This window comes from Medicago sativa, chromosome 2, assembly GCF_051527215.1.
Source record: "Medicago sativa cultivar Bolivia chromosome 2, Bolivia_mono, whole genome shotgun sequence".
Lineage (NCBI taxonomy): Eukaryota > Viridiplantae > Streptophyta > Magnoliopsida > Fabales > Fabaceae > Medicago > Medicago sativa.
In genome coordinates, this window is record NC_140750.1 from 52,163,544 (window position 1) to 52,185,617 (window position 22,074).

The 22,074-nt window shown below is 34.0% G+C and overlaps 2 protein-coding genes and 2 long non-coding RNA genes across 4 annotated transcripts; 3 read left to right on the top strand and 1 right to left on the bottom strand.

The window, feature by feature from the left end:
- Positions 1 to 7,404: 7,404 nt before the first annotated feature.
- LOC146948780 (uncharacterized) lies at positions 7,405 to 8,928 on the bottom strand. Its single transcript, XM_085748427.1, has one exon. The coding sequence runs from the start codon at positions 8,926 to 8,928 to the stop codon at positions 7,405 to 7,407; it is 1,524 nt and encodes a 507-aa protein (XP_085604553.1).
- A 3,894-nt stretch (positions 8,929 to 12,822) lies between these two features.
- On the top strand, positions 12,823 to 18,745 carry LOC146948781 (uncharacterized). The gene is made up of 4 exons (XR_015027020.1): positions 12,823 to 13,158; positions 13,288 to 13,403; positions 14,223 to 14,564; positions 17,768 to 18,745. It is a non-coding gene; the product is annotated as an uncharacterized LOC146948781 (long non-coding RNA).
- LOC146948782 (uncharacterized) lies at positions 14,677 to 16,691 on the top strand. The gene is made up of 2 exons (XR_015027021.1): positions 14,677 to 16,054; positions 16,156 to 16,691. It is a non-coding gene; the product is annotated as an uncharacterized LOC146948782 (long non-coding RNA).
- A 480-nt stretch (positions 18,746 to 19,225) lies between the features above and the next one.
- EMB1586 (P-loop containing nucleoside triphosphate hydrolases superfamily protein) lies at positions 19,226 to 21,442 on the top strand. Its single transcript, XM_085744988.1, has one exon. The coding sequence runs from the start codon at positions 19,561 to 19,563 to the stop codon at positions 21,220 to 21,222; it is 1,662 nt and encodes a 553-aa protein (XP_085601114.1). The 5' UTR covers positions 19,226 to 19,560; the 3' UTR covers positions 21,223 to 21,442.
- Positions 21,443 to 22,074: the final 632 nt, after the last annotated feature.

Consider the following 22,074-nt stretch of genomic DNA (forward strand, 5'->3'; position numbering starts at 1 on the left):
TGAAAGCTTCAACAGGTTACTGCCCAAGTTATACATGGAGAAGTATCTTGCAAGCACGAGTGGATATTATTGAGAAAGCTGGTATTTGGAGAGTAGGAGACGGTCGTCTAATTAATGTATGGGAGGATAATTGGCTTCCTTATCAAAATGGACACAAGATTTGGTCCCCTAAACCCCCTAATTGTGATATTATGTTTGTCTCAGATCTCATTCACCATGATATTCGATGTTGGAATGCTCCTTTAATTAATGAAATTTTTCTCCCTTTTGAGGCTCAACAAATTCTTCAATTGCCAATTTCATTTGCTCAATTGCAAGATGAATTTGTGTGGGGTGCTTCACGGTCAGCTACTTTTTCTGTGAAGAGTTCATACCATTTCTTAAAGGCAAGGCGTGCAGCAGATGGCTCACATAGCTCAATGCAAGACAATAATCATGAAGTGTGGAAAAAATTATGGAAAATTAAAAGTATTCCAAAACACATCCATTTTTCTTGGAGGATTCTACATGAAAAACTACCAGTAAAAAATGATCTGTTTAAAAGAGGAATAAGCAGTGACCCACTGTGTGTTCTTTGTGGGGAACATAATGAGACAATTTCACATCTCTTTATGGAATGTCATTGGTCAAAGCAGATATGGTTTGCTTCCTCTTTAGGGGTGGTATTTGATTCGCATGAATTCAGGCATGTTCCTTTTCATAAGTGGTTAGAGAAAAATATTATTGATGTCGATGAGGATATTATAATCCATGTTTTGGCCTTGTGTTATGAGATATGGTGTGCTAGAAATAAGAAATGTTTTGAGGGGACTGATGTTGATGTGATTGCCATTACTCAAAAGGCACAAAGATCTATTGTGAATTTTAAGAGTGCTAGTACGATGTTAGTGGAGACACTGAGTAGAGGTCCAATTATGCCAATATCTGATGTTCATTGGACACCTCCGTTTAGTGGTTTCTATAAGCTTAATGTTGACGCGGCAGGTCCGATAGAGGGTGACAAGTGGGGTATTGGTGTTGTGGTGAGAGATAATGAAGGTGTTGTCGTTGGTGCTAGTTGTTGGCAAGTATGTTCATTACCAGATTCAGAGGTTGCAGAAGCTTTAGCTATGCGGAAGGGTTTGGAATTTGCAAAAGACATGTCTTTTCTGAATCTTATCGCAGAATCAGATGCTTCTAATGTGGTTTTAGCGTTGAATGATCACCAACAATCTTCCAACTATGTTGGCTCTATTATTCGAGATTGTATTAGTTTTAAGGGTAGTTTTCGTAGTTTAAATTTTTTGCATGTTAGGCGTGAAGCCAACCAAGCTGCTCATTATTTAGCTAAATATGCTCTTAAGAATTTAGATTGCATATGGGTAGAAGAAACTCCGCTTTGTATTTCTACAGTCTTGGCATTTGATTTATTGCCAGACTTTGGTTATTGAAATTGTCTTTAACGTCAAAAAAAAAAAAAATGTGTGTGTGTGTGTGTGTGTGTGTGTGTGTGTGTGGGATAGGATCAAATGACACCAAGGTGTCAAATTAAATTTGACACCAAATCCTAACCATTAATCCAACATTGATCCAATGTCTCTCATCAATTCATTAAATGTTCACATAGTTGATCAAATGATGCAAATTTTAATTTTAGAAATAAAATATTCTTTCTTCTCTTGGTTAATTATTTACTAGAATTATATGATAGTATTATTATGGTTTCCTTACACTATTCACTGCCATCTTTTTTGATGGGCTTATTTTCTTTATTTCTTTATTCATATTAACCTTTTTTATTTTTATTTTTCTTACAAGAACCCAAAGAAAATTGATTTATAAAGAGTACCTGAGATAATGAATTAATGATTGGTTCCAAAATTAAAAAGAACATATGCTACTAAACGAAAGCAAAGCACAATTGCTAAAACACCCGACACAATAATATTAGCAGCATTTTGTCAAAAAAAAAATTAGCACCAAGAACTCAAGAATAATACCATACAACAAATGAAAGCGTATCCAATATAAACATGATACAAATATAGAATCTCTAAAAAATAGTAGGGAGAAATCAAATGGCAATCATCTATCTATTGATGCAAAATATAACAAAAATGGGAACTAATCAACCAAGCAAAGAAAGAATAAATTATTTCTAAAATTAAAATTTGGATCAATTCATCAAGCATGTGAGCATTTAATGAATTGATGAGAGACGTTGGATTAATGTTGGATTAATGGTTAGGATTTGGTGTCAAATTTAATTTGACACCTTGGTGTCATTTGATCCTATCCCTATATATATATATATATATATATATATATATATATATATATATATATATATATATATATATATATACATACATACACACACACACACACACAAACACACACACACACACACACACACACACACACACACACACGCATACTACTGTCGCAGACAAAAAAAATATAGAATATCAAACATTCAGTCCTTTTTATTTTTTATACTTAGTTTTGATTTTATTTTATAAATGCCATTTGAATATCACATTATTAAAAATAAGTCAACCCAATTTGAATGGCTTATTTTAAGATTTTTTTTTTTGATTGAATGGTCTGCAAAGAGGAGGACACATGGCAATTGATTTGCTAGAAACATTCTTGAATGCCATGTGAATTGACTATTTTGAACATGTTTAAATGTATGTATATAAGAGATAAGAGATAAGTGAAACTATTATGAAAGATAAATAGATTAATGATATAGATCTAAATATGGTTTATGATTGAACATTATGACGTATTTTGATTCATATAGTCAACCCCACTTAATGAAATAATGATTGGTTGTTGTTGTCGTCGTCATATTTTAGAAGGATTAACTTATGCTCAAGAATAATTATTATAACATTTCATGCTCAGCTACCACGTTTATTAGTCAATGACATAATCAACTTAAAGTGCAATAATTATATTCTAGTCAAAATTTATAAAAATAGTATAAAAACAAATTAAGTAGGTGCAATTCAAAGCAGTCAAAATTTATTATATTTAAAATATTTATTTCTGATTTTTTAATTTATTTCATTACCTCCCCTATCATCTTAAATAGCCCAACGTAACCAAAAAAAATGTAACCACAAGAAATCTCAAATAGCCTATTGCAAAGTGTTTTGCAATTTGCAAAGAAGAATGGCAATCCGTTTCAATCTTCTCTTTTTTGTCTATGCAATTATGTGCATTACTTTAGTCATGGTTTTTTTTTGGTAGAATCGGAAAAAGAAAGAAAAAATAACAGAAAAAAAACTATCTAGAAAAAGAAATCCTACTAGCATCAGCTAATAGGAGTAGACTAATTCCAGCAGGAGGAACTGCAATAGAACGATATGTCTCATGGCTACCAGCTCCAAGCTTGGCAAGATAGTCGGCGCAAGCATTGCCTTCTCGAAGAGTATGATGCATGTGGATGTGCCAGTCCCTGGAAAAGAGCTCCTTTATATTAAAAATAATTGCTGCATAGTGATGCCAAGCGTTGACAGGTTCAGAAATCAACTTAATTGCGGTCTTTGAATCAGAATAACACCACAATTCTGAAATACCAAACTCCCAGGCCATACGTAACCCATGGTAAATTGCCAATAACTCCGCATGGAGGATGTTAGAGAAGCCTATATTGCCAGCAAATCCATGGATCCAAGCACCATCCTCATTCCTAAGCAAGCCCCCAAAACCGGAGACACCGGGATTACCGAGGCTACTTCCGTCAACATTCAAAATCATGCCATTACCCCCCTTATCATTCCACTTTATCACCCGCGTGAGTGGAACTGGATGCTGCTTGAGGAAGTTCTTAGCCAAAAGATTAGCATAGTTTTCTGTACACATCCTAGTAGAAAATGGAGAAACGACCTCATTTGCCATACACAGGCTGTTCCTAGTGCGCCATAACCACCAACAAGCAGACATAAACAAAAATCTAGAATGGCCATCAATACCACGACGTAACCAAACATAAAGATCGTCCCCTTGGAAGAAAGATAATTCGGTAAATCCAATAGCTTTCCAAAGACGAGTCGCAAAATCGCAATCCCTGAGGCAGTGGAAGGTGGTCTCAACTTCTTGATTACAACGCGGACAAAGGTTCATTTGGATCATACCACGATGGCACAACATCGACCTGGTAGGAAGAGAGTTCTGTAATGCCGTCCAAAGGAAAAATTTCAATTTCTCTGGAGCAGGGATGTGCCACAACCACGTCCATGAGATATTATCAGTTAGATTACCAGCAAACTCCAATCTATTAAGCCAAAAATATCCATCCCTCGCTGAGTATAGGCCATTCAAATTTCCTTTCCAGGTGTAACAATCCCTCACCGTATGATGCAAACACATAGGAATTGATTGCAAAAACTCCTTGACATCAGTTGGAATATTAGTATATAATGAATTAAAATTCCAGGTGCCATCAACATAAACATCGCTCACTCGCATATGTAAATCATGAATGTCCACAAAGAAAACCTTTTCAGCTAATTTACCGATACCAGACCAATTAGAGTACCAAAAGGAGGAGTTTCCGTCGCCCAGCCGAAATTCAAATCCCTCCCTAAGGGCCAGAAGCGCTTTCATGATAGCATTCCAAGTTACCGAACCTGGTTTCTTGTTTATATTTAGAAACATGTCATCCTTAACATACTTCTGTTTCAGCACCTGTACCCATAAAGAATCACAGTTTTGGTGAATCCTCCAAACCAACTTTCCTAATAAAGACGTGTTGGCATCCCGTGCCTTTCGAATTCCGAGACCGCCTAGCTTTTTTGGTTTTGTAATTTTGTCCCAGCCAACTAGGTGGATACCCGAATTCGAATTACCTTTCCACAAGAAATTCCTGGCTGTTCGATCAATAGACTCACAAGTTGACTGAGGAAGCCAAGCCACTTGCATATAGTAATTAGGAATGGAATTCAAAACTGATTTCACTAAAGTCATACGGCCAGCTTTATTTAATAAATTATGTTGCCAAGTTGCTAACCTCTGACTTATTTTCTCTTCTAAAAATTCAAAGTCCTTCCTTTGTAACCGGCCATGAATCATGGGAAACCCCAAATATTTCTCTAAACAGAGAGTGCGATTAATACCTGTGATGGTGACAATGGCATTAATTTTTCCTTGCCTAGTTGAAGAAGAGAAAAAAACCTTGGACTTGGCCACATTCACTTTAAGACCAGAATACATAGCAAATTTAGCCAACGTGTCAGATATAACCCCTGCTTGAGATTTAGTAGCCTTAGCAAAAAGGAGAACATCATCAGCAAAAAACAAGTGTGAAAGAGGAGGGCCGCTTTGAGATAACCTCACAGGTTTCCAACTCCCATCGTCCACCGCCTTAATAATCATCTGAGACAAACATTCCATACAGAGTACAAAAAGATAGGGAGAAAGAGGGTCCCCTTGCCTTAGTCCTCTAGTTGGAGTGAAACCAGGAAGCCGACGCCCATTCCAAAGGAGAGACATAGATGAAGTAGTTACACAATGCATGATCAACTTAATAGTAATGGGAGGAAAATCATATCGTTGCAAGCATAGCGCTAAGAAATCCCAATTAACATTATCATAAGCCTTCTCGAGGTCAATTTTGAACACCATATCACCTTTCTTCCTTTTTGATTTCCTCATCGAATGGATAGCTTCTTGGAGAATAATGGCATTATCAGTTGTTCCTTTTCCCGGTAAAAAACTACTTTGAAAAGGCCCCACTATCTGGTTAAGGTAAGGCCGTAATCTATTAACCATAATTTTAGTAATGAGCTTATACACAGTATTACATAAGCTAATTGGCCGAAATTCCTTAAAATTTTTCGGACAATCAACCTTAGGAATTAGAGCAATAAGCGTTTCAGAAAGAGAGGTAGGAAAACTTCCTGTTTCGAACGCATTTTTGATAAGCTTAACAATATCATCACCAACTATATGCCAATATTGTTTGAAGAAAATGGCTTGAAAACCATCAGGGCCAGGAGCTTTGAATGGATGCATTTGATTCAAGGCCTGAGTCACTTCTTCTGCTGTCACTAGCTGAGTTAGAGAGAGGTGGGCTTCGTCATTCAGGGTTAGAGGCAACTGAAAATCATCCATTCCGGAAGGCACTAAAGGAACATGAGAGCAAAAAAGTTTTTTGCTCAAATTTAGCGCTTCTTCTTGAAGGGTATCATCATCTGTACACCAAACACCATTGGAGAGGTGAAGACCATGAACTTTATTCCTCTTGCGACGAATAATAGTCTTAGCATGAAAGAATTTCGTATTGCGATCCCCCAATTTAATCCAATCCTCCCTAGCCTTTTGATACCAATGAATCTCCTCTTGGGCTAGAATCTCATCATATTCATGTTGGAGATCTCTTTGTAAGTAAACAAGGCGAGCCGAATCTATCCTCTCTAAGGATTGTTGAACCCCTTTCAGCCTTCTTTCGATACGTGCTTTCCTCATTCTGATATTACCAAAAGTTTCCTTATTGAAAAGGATAGAGTCATGTTGAACATTGTGTAAAGAGGTGCTAATGCAATCTGAAGGTTTCTCCCAAGCCACTTGCACAACATGAGAGTAGCTCGGGTGGGTGATCCAAGCAGCCTCGAAACGAAAAGGTCGAGGTCTGTAGTCCTGCAGGGGAAGACCACATCGGAGGAAGAGAGGATGATGATCAGAATGGAATTTACACAACACTTCCACATAAGCATCAGAAAAAGCCATACGCCAAGGAACATCCACCAGCACTCTGTCAAGTTTTCTATAGACCATACGGTTACCTGAACAATTTCTATTCCAAGTGAATTTTCCACCAGTCATGCCTATGTCCACTAAGTTGCAATCCTCCATAACCTGTCGCAATGCATTGGCCCTAGAATGAGAAAAATAGCCACCTTTCTGTTCACTTGGGTAAATAATATCATTGAAGTCTCCCATCAATATCCAAGGTCCGTCTATGTTACTTCGAAGATTAGTGAGATGATGCCATAAATCTAAGCGCGAAGTATAAACAGGGCTGGCATACACACCAGTCAAGTACCAAGAAGAATTCGCTAAAGATAATTTAATTGTAATGGTATCCATGTAGTTTTCTTGTACTGTCGTAACAATATTACTCCCATTTTGTTTTAGCAACCAAATACCCCCAGAATGGCCTCGAGCATCAACGTAGTGAACGCTCACGTACCCAACTTTGCTCCAGAACGATTGAAGCTTTTGAAAACTAATGTGAGTTTCCATAATAATTAGAAAAGTAGGTGAATATTTCCTAATCAAGTCCATCAAATGTCGTTTTGCCTTATTATTTGCTGCTCCCCAGATGTTCCAGGACAGCACAGTAACTTCTTTGAATCCTATCATCATAAACAACAAGATAAAGGAGACAAAGAAGGTCTCAAGGGGTGGTACTTACGTAATTGGCTCCCAATCAATGGGAGTTTCCCGAACCACCTCCTCATCTTGGACGTGTCCATCCTCCATTGCATTCTGGCTAGTGTTCCCCTCAGGTACGTGTAGCAAGTCCTTTTGCACTTTGTTTAGCTGTTGACCGTCCTCTACATTCATTGATCTTCCTGGACTCTTAGGAGTATGAATAAAAATGTTATGAGCACCTGTAATGCCTAGACCAGACTTAGAAACAGACCCAATCTTAGCCCCTGGCCCAGAACCGTCATTCAAATTATTGGTATTCAAATTTTTTTCTTTGGCACGTTGGTCTCCCGTAGTAAACTGGCGCGTTACCACATCAGCCCCACTCTTCTCAAATCTTCGTTTCTTAGAATATGCATATGTTTGACTAGGTCCCACACCTAGCTTACTACTCCCACGTGGTCCCTTTGATGTAGTTATGATTTCTTTCTTCTTATTGCTCACTGATTCCTTTGACACATTATTTACCAGTGGTGGTGTTTGACTTTGACTGCCTTTCTTGTTCCGCTTTCTCCGTTGCACCACTAACCACTCACCATGTGTCGCGTTAAATCCTTCATCATCAGTTATTAAATTTGTGATGCTGTCTTCCTTGTGTGGCACTACGACTGTTTCATCTCCACCAACAGCTGTTGCCATCGGATTCCCAGTCTCTGTCGCCATGGCCCCAATGGATGAACCTTTTGGGACTGATGTTTTTGTGCAGTCTCTGGTATGGTGACCATAACAACCGCAACCTCCACAAATTATATGTAAGCCTTCATACTGCACCTTGTACCAGTAGCCATTGACATTAACTTTTCCAACCACCGGCAAGGTGAGGTCAATCTCCACACAAATTCTAGCAAACCGGCCTCTCTCAACCGTCAAGGTATTTGTGTCCACCTTCACTGGTGTGCCTACCACAGAAGCCAACCCCAGGAGAACACTTTCATCATAATACAATAGACTGAGCCCCGGAAAACGAATCCATACCAAGGTCTTCTCCACCTTCGCATGCGGAGAGGCGAAGTCAGGAGTCCACCTTGCTACTGCCAGGTAATGATCAAATAACATCCACGGTCCATCCGACACAATCTTCTCCCTATCTGCAAGCAATTCACACTTAACCATATAGAAGCCATTATCAACATCCATAATTTCAAATCCTCCATGAAGCTTCCACATCTTCTTCAGTCGATCCTTCATAAGATGATACCCCACCGTTTTCCCAAGGAGTTTAACAACTAGCGCTTCCTTCCAGGGATTACACAGATCTTGGAATAGCTCTTCATCCATGGTAACCTTTGGCAGTAACCGATTCCCATCTTCTAAAGTGACCTTCATGAGACCCTTCGCGATCAAATCTTCCTTCTCTTTGGCTTGGTTCGTTCCTTGTCCTTCAGTGACGATATCTCGAAAGGACAGCTTTGGTGGCTTGATCATCCCCCCATCTGGTGGTTTGGTTGGCGGCGGCAGCCTGGCAGCCGAAAAAGCAAAGTTTCCGTCAGGGTTATGCGACATCACGTTTTTCTTTTACTACTTTAGTCATGGTTGCCGGTAATAAATTAGTTTCACAATTCAATTTTATTATATTTCATATGAAAATACTTGCTTAATTTTTAGGAGACATGTCTTTGTTTTATAAAATTAGGAACCATGATTTTAGTTGATGTTTTAGGAACATTTTTTATTTTTTTTATAAAAATGTGTAAAATATTTCAAACATGTCAAAAATTTCACCTGAATATTGGGTAATATTTCTAATTCCTTTTAATTGATTGTAGAAGGTGAGGAAGACTTACCTCTTCCCCCCGGAGATTACAAATGCTATGCTATTGGAAAATGTCCAGGTGATTCAGAACACTGTCGACAATATTGTCTAGGAAGGGGCTACCATAAAGGTGGTCAGTGTGTACTGGACTCACTTGCATGTTGTTGCATTAAAAACTAGAGAGCAACGTGTTTGTTGATCTACAAACACGGACTTTAAAATATTTACCTAAATAAGTTGAAAAATCAATAATGTAATTTATGTTTACAAGAATATTATTATAATTTTTTATTATTATTGAAAATTTAAATATTGCTATGATTTCTTCTTATTATTATTGAAAAGTTATAGATTTTCTTTGTCAATTAAGTGGTTTAATGGCTACTATAAATTTTCATATTAAGATGAATAATTGAAAATTCGAATCGCAATCCTTACATGCTATCATTCTCTATCCAATTGAGCTAAGGACTTGAAAAATTATACTCCCTTCATTCTTAGTTATAAGACTGTTTTATAAAAAAATTTGTCCTAAAATATAAAACTTTGGCTAAATTACATCGGCGGTCCTTTATTAAATATAAACTCATGTTCATCATTGCTAAAAAAAACTGTGTGTAAGACCCGTAATTTAACAATGACTAAATTCAGGACTTTGTACTGGTTGTTATGTTTCTTTGTTAATAAACGATTTTATGAAATATTTTATGAAAGGTCCTGACGTTGTCTGAATTTCAAAATTTGGTTTTCTACTGATTTTGAGAAAATGTGTTGCAAGTATCTGCTGTTTAAATTTTCAACGGATCAAGAGCGTCGTGAAAATTTAAACAAGAGTTTTATACATTGTTAGAATGGGAAGATGATCTCATTATATTATTATCCAAATTTTGGTAATGAGATTTTTGTCGAAAATTTATTTGGATTTCAAAGCTATTATTTTGAATGGAAAACTAGTTGAGCAATTTAACTATGTGAGATCTATAATTGATTCACATATGTTGTTTTTTACTCTGTGTGATTGAGTATGACTTTCAATATGTTTGTTAAGAATGAAAATATAGAGGAATATGTTTTTATGTTTTTTTGACTTGCATTATATGGAAAAGAAAGGCTAGCAACACACATTCTAACACACATTTTTCAACACTCTCTTTTATTGTTAAAATCCACATGATTTGGTGGGACCCATGTAAATTTTATTCAATCAAAGAGAATGTGTTGAAAAGTGTGTGTTAGAATGTGTGTTCCCAGCATTCCTCTTATATGGAATGCATGATTTTGTGTTTTCTTAATCTTGTTGAGCATTTTTGTGAGTTTAGAGATTTCGGGTAGAATCAATTATGAATTCTCCTGCAAATGAAATATTAATGGACCTTGGGAGTCATTATATTCATTCAAGGAATTCATTTGTCGTTGAGATGATTTTTGGGAATTTAGCAATATTAGACCGACTAGTTTAGTAAAATTTTCGAAAGGAAAATATTAGCGATGAATAGTGGTTTGTCCATACCAGCTGAGTTAAGCTCACGAAGACAAATAATTACAACCTCTAAATGAATAAAATGTGTTTAGTTATGTAAAAATAATAAATCTAATGAGTTACGTGTCATGTGAACGCAATACAATTTATATTATACATTTTGTCAGTTGATCGTCAAACTTATTTTTCTCAGGTGGCGTTTAGCCTAGGCATGTAAAGTTCTTTCCCACTATGGGAAAATGCCTTTTTGCAATCCAGTCATACCGGAACGTCGCCAGAATCGTAATCTGGTGGAGTGGCCGAAAGCGCCGCGAAAACTCATGGGAGCGGTGGAATCGAGCGTCTCTGCCAATTCTGTCCGTCTTCCTCACAATTCCGGGTTTGTGGGTCGAGTTCGTGACCCGGTTGGTTAAAAACAAAAATCAAAAACATTTTCTTTAATATTTTATTTCTGTAACATTATTGCTCAATAATTATTCCAATTGCCAAAGACTTTCCAAATACACCCACTAATCCTATTAATTCCATTAATTGTCAGTTTTTATTTTACCAGTAATTAAAATTAATATGGCAACATTAATTATTAAATTAATTGCCAGACCCATCTGAAATGATTTATTAAAACAAATGAAAAATTGTTGTTTAATCAAACGGTGGGGTCCACTGCTCTGGTTCACAATACCAAGCAACAAAGTCACAACCATTAACATGTCACAAATCTTAACCATCCAATTAAATAACTATTAAATCTATGGTTGTGGTTCATCTTTCCCATGATGGGAAAGAACTTTCCTTTCCCATACTAAACCCCACATTTTTCTCAATACCTAATAAGTAATTTTTCTCAATACCAACTAAGCGCTAAACACTGAATATGATGACATGATATTTTGGGAGAACTAGTGCTTGAAGAAAATAGTTATAGGGACTAAAAAAGTTTATAAGTTTATCTTTTTTTTTTTTTGAAATAAGTTTATAAGTTTATCTATTAATGTTATTTTCTTAAAACTTATTACTCATAGTATGCAATGTAAATACATAAAAATATTTCTAAAATTTCTTTCATTTTATTCTAAATTATTAAATTGAAAAAATCAATCTTTTTTTTAATAAAGAAAAAAATTCTTTTCTTGTTATGAAATATTTTTCTTTAATTTTTATTTTTTTTAGAAATCTATTTATGTCATTTTATAAATACACCTATTTCTTTTCTAACAAAATTTCCTTTCATTTTCTCTCATACCAAACTACTAAATAATCTCTTCTTATCATTTTCTTTTCTTTTCTCTATATTTCCTTCATCAATCAAACAAAGTTTAAAGATAGTAGGGACTAATTTGTTCTTGTTTATTTTTCTCATAATTAAATTCTTTTGATTTTACTTAGCAATTATATTGAGTTTTGCAAAAAAAAAATTAAAGACTAAAATATGTGTTAATTTTTTTTTACAATAAATATGTGTTTATTTCTTTTCTTGTAAAAAAAAAGATATTTATAAATCACTTACTCTTAAAGCTTATTAGGTCATGCTATTAGTTAACCTAATTTTTTCCCTCTAAATCCATGCCATTAATTGCTGTTAGTGCTAACCCTAAAAAATCCCTTCAAAATTCCAATGTTTGAATTTCAAAGTATTTGGCTGTTTGAATTTCAAATTATTTTATTGGAATAAACCTACTATTTTTGATGGCATTTACTAATGGATGTTGTTAATGTGATATTTTTCAAAGAAAAATTTAACAGCTTTGAATTCTGATATTGTCATTGGAATTCTAACTGTTCACCGAGACACTAAAACATAACAGTGTGATATTTTTGCTATTCAAATTGCATATTAAAATCAATAATCTTTTACCAATGTGCGTTGAACTTATCATACTGCACGCACCCTATTCAATACTCCCTCCGTCCCATATTACTTGACCTAGTTGACTCCGTCACGTATACCAATGCACAATTTTAAACTTAAATTTCTTTAATAATCTAGTAGAAAAAATTACGAAAATTTGATATTTTGAAAATATTAATCGAGACGAATCCAACAACATCTTATATGCTATATTTTGTTTTTATATATTAGTAGAAAAATAGAGTCAAAGCATGTTATATGAATAGTGCAAATATTCTAAATAGGTCAAGTAATATGGGACGGAGGGAGTAGAAATTAAATTCAGCCTCTTTCCCTCATCTAACTCTCTCGCTCCTTCATGCTAAAAAAAATTTGAATTTTAAATTTTATCCTTTCCTCCCCTCTATCTCACGGCCCCAAACATATCTCTAAATTTTGTTCCTCCTTTTTCTCTCTTTATTATCCTCTTCCTCCTCCTCCTTCTACTCATTTTCCTCCAAAATATCATGTGTCATTTCTTTCATCCTTTTTGTTTTCTCTTTTACATTTAGGAATTTTGTTAATTTTTTTGTCTCTATTTTATGGTTGGTGGTGCTGCTAGGTTTGAGTTTAAATGTTGAAGATGATGGAGAATGAGGCTTTGATGAGAAGGTGACCCTTTGACAAGTTTCTTTCCCATCATTTCACTTTTTCCTCTTTCCTTTTTGTTTGTTCCATCTATTTTTGTTTTCATTATTTCCTTTATAAATGAAGTTTCTAAAATATCCATTTTGTTGGCAGAAAGCTTGCTGTGATAGCTTACACAAAAGTTATTTTCTGAATTGGCTCAATGTTGCGGTAGCTGGTGGGGACAGTTCTTGCAGTGGTGATTACACCTATATTAGCTTGCAATAATGGTATGTTTCACAATGGTATACCTCTCTGTTGTTTATCTCTGAGTTGGTTTATTTCTCAAATTTCACTTTTTTTATTGTTTCTTACTTTCACTAAATAATTTGTGACTTTGATTGCATATTCATTTGTGTTGATGCAAAAATTGAATGTTACTGATTTGTGTATCTGAGATTGTGCATGTGGGTTACTTCACAAATATCACTTATTTTGATTTTGATTGTTTTTTTGACCATGTTTCAGGAATCACAATTTACCTTACTGTGCATAACTATCAAGCTACTTCTTTTTGCATAGCCAGATTTACACTAGACATAGTCATGTAGATTAAATCATTTGCTCAATTTTAAAACAAATTTTCTTTTTTCTTTTTATTTTTCAATCTTTAGGTTATTCATGTATGTATTCAATTTTATTTTTCAATCTTTAAGTTACTCTGCTTTATAAGTTTACTACTCAATATTTGATATTCATAATATATTTTGCATATTGGTTTGTAAGCATGAGAAGTTTCTTTACCGTGACATCTATAATGGGTGGCCATATGAGTTTTTATGCATTTTGTATTCAATTCTTTATTTTTTATAAGTTGACATATTAAAGATGACTACTACGCATCTAACTATAGATAAATGTGATCTCTATTGTGATCATGACTTTATAGTATTGATCCAATTCAGAAAATATGTTCCCCCAAGACTTTCTATTTCTTTTCATTATTTTGTAAAAAGTGATATATTCCTCTGATCAAATAATTTTTTCTATGTCATTACTTCTCTAATTAATAAGTTCAGCTCTTTACTTACTTTGTTGTATACTTGCAGATCGTGGAACTACAAATTATACCCGTTCAATGTATAGAGTGAGGCATGTTTCCAGCCTGTCGACTGCTGTTGCGAGAAAAAGTGTTTCGATACTGCAGCTGCAGCGTAGCGGAGTTTCCCTAAAGGTGTTGTAGAAAGCATTATGCATAGTGAAAGACACCTGTATTCTTATTTTACTTTGCTGATCATCTGTTTTCAAAGCTTAAGAAAAGGTGCAAGTATGAAGTTGTAGTGGTTGAGGTTGATAGGATTCTCGGGCCTGAGGGAAAGCTTATTATTGTCCAAGACACTACTGAGATCATTAACGAGCTGGAGTGCTTGGTGAAGTCTATGCATTGAGAGGTTCGCATGATTTACCCTAAAGATACATAATGTATTTTATGTGTTCTTACGTATATGTGGATGCCAACAAGAGTTGGGTGATTTTTGGGTTTTATTTACTCAAAATTATGTTTCAAGGTTTTTTCTAGATTACCCTCTCTTATTTAGAGGGTATTTACCCCCTCATGATATCAACCAATCAAAATGTAGTATACATTGGCAACATTAAATGTCAAATAAATGAGTAACTTTTTTCTATAAAAAAAAAATCAATTTTAGGTAACTTTTCATACTTTTAATTTTTATTTAATTATAGACAAGATTACATTATAGGTCCTTTATCTTATTTATTTGTAACACTTTGGTCCTTTATCTTTATTTTTTTCCGTTAAGGTCTTTTATCTCTCATAAAAGCACATATACATCATTTTTCTCATTTTTATATTAAAAAAATACATAATTTTATTTTTTAAAATATATTTTTATTAAAAATGAAAAAAAATCCAGAAATATGATGAAGATGTTCATCGTCTTCATCTTCTTTCTTTGAATCTTCATCATCTTCATCGAATCAGAAAAAATTCTACACAAATATATCTCAAAATATCATGAATTAATGTTATGTTCACCTCAAATCTTCTTTTAAACACAAAAATCAAAACTCTATAGAAAAGAGATTTAGTTTCATCACAAAAAAAAAAAATTAGTTATATAAATTGTCACACCGTATATTATTATTATTTTCTAACTCAATATTCAAACCCTGCATAAAAATAAACCCAAAGTTTAGAGCAGCTTTGCACATCAATTTTGTTGTTTCCGGAACAATCTTAACTTTTGTAAAACCTAACCCTTCCGCCAGTGACTAAGCCTCCACCATCCGCCTTGCAACATTTGTGAAATTAAGGTTTTGATTTTTGTGTTTAAAAGAATATTTGAGGTGAATATAACATTAATTCATGATATTTGGAGATATATTTTAGTAGAATTTTTTTTATTTAAAGAAGATGATGAAGAGTCAAAGGAAGAAGATGAAGATGATGAACATCTTCATCATATTTCTGAATTTTTTTTTCCATTTTTAATAAAAATATATTTTTAGAAATAAAATTATGTATTTTTAAAAATGAGAAAAAAGATGTATATGTGCTTTTAAGAGAGATAAAGGACCTAAACGGGAAAAAATAAAGATAAATGACCAAATTGTTACAAAAAAATAAGATAAAGGACCCCAAATGTAATCTTGCCTTAATTATATTTAGTTGTTCAATCTTAATTAGTTTACACGACAAGACTGGCTTAGAACAATTAAAATTTCACATCAAATTTCTTTCATCTGAATGTCCTTAAATTTATCCGTTACATTCATAAAATTTCTTCTTCCCATTTTGATTGTTCAATTTTGTCGTTCTAAACTGCCGCATTTTTCAATTTTCGTGAAAATCGTCGTCGTTCGTTTGATTTCAAATATCGTGAGAATTATCGTTATTTCCAGAACCACGTCAGATATGGTGAGTTGATTTTTCTTTTTGATTTGATTTTTCTTGGTTGTGAGGTAGTTAATTATAACAATTGAGCAAGTCATATGTTATACTTTAAGGATTGCTAGCAGGTGTTGCTGCTGTGATGTTTTGGGAGTTTGCTAGCATTTTTTTCGGTTGCTGCTGATATGGTTATGTCACGAGGCTTTTGTTCTTTTGTTTGGACTTAAAGGCTTTGGCTGATAGTGGGGTAGGTCTATGCGTGTTAGCAGATTTTATTAGGTTGGCTAATTAAATAAAAAAAAGTCACGATACCTGACACGGTTCTAGAAACAACGACAATTCTCACTATAATTTGAAACTGCAGCAGTTTGGAATGACAAAATTGAACAATCAAAATGGGAAGAAAACGAAAAAGAAACAAGAATTGATCAATAGGGAAGAATAAAGAAGAAATTTGAATGAGGGAGATGTTTTTGTTCTCACGTTCGGGGTTGTGGAATGGAAGAAATTTTATGAATGTAAGTGATGAATGTAAGGACATCCAGATGAAAGAAATTTGATGTAAAAATTTTATTTGTTATAAGTCTTGTAGTGTAAATTAATTAAGATTGAACACCTTAATATAATTAAATAAAAGAGTAAATTACACTCTTCTCCCCTCAAAGATTCTTGAATTACACTCCCCTCCCCTGTTATGTTAAAATATACACTCCCCTCCCCTCTTATTCCAAACATATTAGAAAACATTTCATTCCCCTCCCTTAAGAGAAGCTTGAATTACATTCTTCTCTCTTCTTATGTTAAAATCTACACTTTACTTCTTCAATAATCTAGCAAAAATAAAATAAAATAATCTAACACACTTAAAAAAAAGTACCACGGGTCTATTTTAACATAATCAAAATTTGAATACATATTTTTCGCTATTTTTTAATCACAATTACATTAACATATAATTTTAAACCCTATTATAAAATATGAAACAACCAAAAAATAAAATTACAATAATTACTAAATACAATAAAATATGGTTATATAAAAATTAGTTTTATACTATAAATTATAAACTTAATAGCAAAATATTTAAGTTTAATTACCATTGATATTTAAATTATAAAGAAATGAATTTATTTTTCTTAAATGGTGGTTCAAAATTAGTATATATCATAAAAATATTTATTTATGTTAAAATAGATTAAAGTGTAGTACATATTTAATTATTAAGGAAGAGGGTTGTAATTCAAGCATCTTAGAAGGAAAGGAGTGTAGATTTTATTTTTAAAGGGAGGGAAGTGTATATTTTAACATAAGAGGGGAGGGGAGTGTAATTTACTCTAAATAAAAATTAAAAGTATTAAAAGTTACCTTATGATTAAGATGAACTTTTTTATTTTTAGAAAAAATTGATTCATATATTTGACATTTAATGTTGTCTATGCATATTACATTTTGATTGGTTAATATCATGAGAGGGTAAATTACCCCCTAAACAAGAGAGGGTAATGTAGTTCTCACCATGTTTCAACCATTATTCATTATGTATCATTACATTAGGCATTGAATATTTTCCTTTTTTTTCATCTCTAATTCATTTTAATCTCCACTATTTGGAGGTGTGTTTCTTTTGCTGTAACATGGTACCATTGAATTTTAATGATCACTCACATTCTTGCGGTTGTATAGTTATTAAGTCACTTATGCAAAAATTCTATTGATGACTTGATTTTTTTTTTTTTGCAGATCTTTGAACTATGAAATTGATTTAGAGTCAAGACCTAAGTTGTTTTGTTGCCATATTGTTTTTTCTTTAACACAATTTATTAAACAACATTGACACGAGTTGTGATGGATACGAGATAAATACACTAGCAGGGAGAAAACTCTCACCCTCTAAAAAAGGAGCGCAAGCCCCACAAAAAGCCAGCACCAAAACTAATAAAATAACCACTGCCAAACAAGAGACTGCCCCAAAACAGGACACTGGTGTTGCCATATATGTATTTAGTTCACTACATAATATTTCTTTGCTTTATCTCACTATAGCTTGGTATGATTCTTCTGATCTTTAGCTTTGTTTTACAATATTTTTTTATTGTTTTAATTCCTTTATGATAATTATATTTAAAGGGATTATGGTGTACTATAAGAAGTAGCTTTTATTTTTGTTTGTTCAATTGTGGGTTAATGTTCAATCTTTCCTCCTGCAAGTTAGGAAGGTATGAAAGTCAAGATTGACAACATGTTGTAACAGGGATTTGGTCATCATTTTCGAGTGCATAAAAATTACAGTGATCAGAAATTGTGCAGGCCATTATCTCTTGCAGGCTGAAGATCTATTGATCGATGTTGTAACAAGTTGTGTTATAAGGGTTAGAGGATATTTGCTTGCTTATAAGGTTGAACAAAATGTATAATTCAAAATTCAAAGAAGAGTAGTGTAGGTTTGCAGCTGGATGCTATCTTGATTATTTATTGTGTAGTAAAGAGAAATATTTTCTAATTTATGATTAAAAATGGTGAAGATACTAATGTAACTTCAAATGTGGTCTATATAGGAGTATTTCGTATATTTTATATGAATGATCTAGGTTTGTAAGCTGAATGCTATTTTTATTATTTACTTTATAGAGAAGTATTTTGTTATTTATACATTACACTACTTATTTATTGGAAAAATGTATACGGTCCTTTAAATTATCATTACTATTGTTGTTGTTATTATTTTTTCCTGTAACTTATTTAACATCATTGAAAATATATAATTATAATATAACTTATTGATATCTATTACAGTTGAAAGGACCCGTGCGTTGCACGGGTCGAAAGTCTAGTAGATAAATAAAAAAGAAATAAAATAGTCTCTTGAACCTAGTTTGGTTGACAAGGATATTGCAGTATGATGAGATGTTAATTTTGTTCTAAAAAAAAAGGATGTTGCAATATGCAGAAGTAGTAGTTTGAACCGTAATTCTCTATTCATCTTCAAGTAAATAAATTTGTTTTTTTTTTTGATCAAGTAATTTACAAGGACTTTTAAAGATAAATTTTTAGCTACTAAAACTATTCAAAAAAAAAATTAATAAAATGGACTAGACAAAAATAAAAATCCTACCTTCACCAGTTCACCCCTCAAATTTTAAAAATAAAATAAAATAAAAACTTATACGATAAACCCTCGAAACTGTGTCGCATGCTTCCACACACAGCAAAAAACAAACCCTTTTTCTGACCCTTTGAATCCACAAAATTGAAAACCCAATTTCCCAAATTCAACGACTTTATTGTTCATGTTCATCACAATTGGGTCCAGATTGTAATGGAAGTTTCAACAAAAAAAGGTTTCAACTTTATATCACCCTTAACTTGTTCCAAAGTTTGAATTTTTTTTATGTGGGTTTTTCTCAGTTTTTACATGTTTCACAATTTGTGGTTTGTTTGAAAACTTTTTAGCAGATATTAAGATTATTGTCTTGTCCCATTTACAGAAAAGACAGTGATTAAGGTTGTTGTTTTTTGTTTGTTGAAAAAAAAAAATGCAATCTTTGGTTTCAGCAAAGTTTCTTGTACTTGTTGGAGAATCATTTCCTGTGAGAAGGGCTTTGTTGAATTCTAGGTTTGCTTGGTTTCATAGTAGTGTGAAATGTTTGAACAAACATGATTCTTTGACCCTTTCAAGCGTTGGTTTTGAAAGTGAAATTGAGCCAAAGATTATAAGTGAAGAAAATAAGGTTAAGCCATTAGGTTTATCTTCTTCTGAGGGTTTCAAGGTTAAAAGAAAACCCTTTGGAGTTAGTGAGAAGAAAAGTGTTAGGGTTAAGGAGAGAAAAGAAATAGAGAATGCCCCTTTTGCTGCTAAGTCGTTTTCGGAACTTGGTATTCCGGAAGTGTTGATTGAGAGGTTAGGAAAAGAGGGTTTTAATGTTCCGACTGATGTTCAGTCTGCTGCGGTGCCTACCATTTTGAAGAACCATGATGTGATAATTCAGTCGTATACGGGTTCAGGGAAGACATTAGCTTATCTGCTTCCTATATTGTCTGTTATTGGGCCGCTGAGAGGTGAAAACCGTGAAGGGGGTGGTGATGGTGGCGAGGCAGGGAAGAAATTGGGAGTAGAAGCAGTGATTGTTGCTCCTTCGAGGGAGCTTGGAATGCAGATAGTTAGGGAGTTTGAGAAGATATTGGGAATGGAAAACAGGAAAGTAGTTCAGCAGCTTGTGGGAGGTGCGAACCGAACCAGGCAGGAAGAAGCCCTTAAGAAAAACAAACCTGCTATTGTTGTTGGTACGCCTGGTAGGATAGCTGAGCTTAGTGCAAGTGGGAAACTTCGTACTCACGGCTGTCAATATTTGGTATTAGATGAAGTTGACGAGCTCCTTTCGTTCAATTTCAGGGAAGATATGCACAGGTTATTGGAGCATGTCGGGAGGAGATCGGGTGCAGACCATAACTCAAATGCTAAAAAAACCGAGCGTCAGTTAATTATGGTTTCTGCCACTGTGCCATTTTCGGTTGTAAGGGCAGCTAAAAGCTGGGGTTCTGAACCACTTCTTGTTCAAGCTAAGAAAATTGTACCACTTGAAACTTTGTCCCCCGAGCCAGTCAATTTGTCACCGAGCTCAAGTTCTACCCCGTCTGTGCCATCTAAGGCTGTGGTAGAGAGTCTACCACCAGCATTGAAACACTATTACTGTGTAGTGAGGTTGCAGCACAAAGTTGATACATTGAGAAAGTGTATTCATGCACTGGATGCCAAATTTGTGATAGTTTTCATGAATCATACTAAGCAGTTAAAGGATGTTGTCTTCAAGTTGGAAGCCCGTGGGGTGAAAGCTGCAGAGTTACATGGGGATCTTGGGAAGCTTGGTAGGTCGACAACCCTGAAGAAGTTTAAGAATGGTGAGGTTAGAGTTCTTGTGACTAATGAATTATCAGCAAGAGGTTTGGATGTGGCAGAATGTGATCTTGTGGTAAACCTGGACTTACCGACAGATTCTATTCACTATGCACACCGAGCTGGTCGAACTGGTCGGCTTGGTAGGAATGGTACTGTGCTGACCATATGTGAAGAGTCAGAGGTTTTTGTTGTGAGAAAATTGAAGAAGCAACTTGAAATACCGATTGCGTGCTGTAATTTTGTTGAGGGAAAGCTTACTATTACTGAAGAAGAAGAGAATGCACTGAGAAGCACTTCTTGAAGATGAGGTGTTGTAATTTTGCAGCTTGTTTAGTTGTGATTTTCCGTTTTCATTCTTCATTGAGCCTTTCCTTTTTCTCTATGCTATTATAATTTCCATTTTCAGATACGTGCATTGTAGTTTACATTTTAAATTGATTATAATTAGTATATACTGATAAATGGAGATGTTATCTGGTTCACAACAACTACAGTTTATTTATTCAATTTGCTTTTACTCATTCACTATATTAAGTTTTTGTCTATTAGACTGTTTTGTTTCTTTTTGTCTTAATTGTTTCTTAGTTTTTAACTGTGAAGCCCAAATACTTCAGAACTCGAAAAGTGTTGGTGTCATGTCTGATATGTATCTTATATCAATACATGTATGACGCTAGAGGCAGAGGAAGACCTACAAAAACTATAAAAGAAACCATTAAGATTTAGAGATTAATGAGTTGGACCGAAATATGATTCATGATAGAATATAATAGTGTAATTTGATCCTTGTAGCCGACACTACTTAGTGGGATAAGACTTGGTTGTTGTTGTTATCGCTAGAAAGTAAACAATATTTTTTTATTCTTCAAAAACATTTTTCTCAATACTTCTTAGATACTTATGTTCTTCATATGTCTTGCCAACTAAAAACATGACAGTCATTATGATATGACGATTTGCGTAGCTTTTGCTCATTAACTGCCCTGTTTCCGCTGGTCTTGTTGCTCCATTCTTGCTGCTGCATTTTCATGTATCTAACTATGGCCCTGTTTGGATAAACAAATTAACTAAGTGCGTAGAGTATAATCACTTATCATATAGGTGTTTGTGTATAATCTATTTCCATAACTAAAGATAACTTAAAGTCAATTTG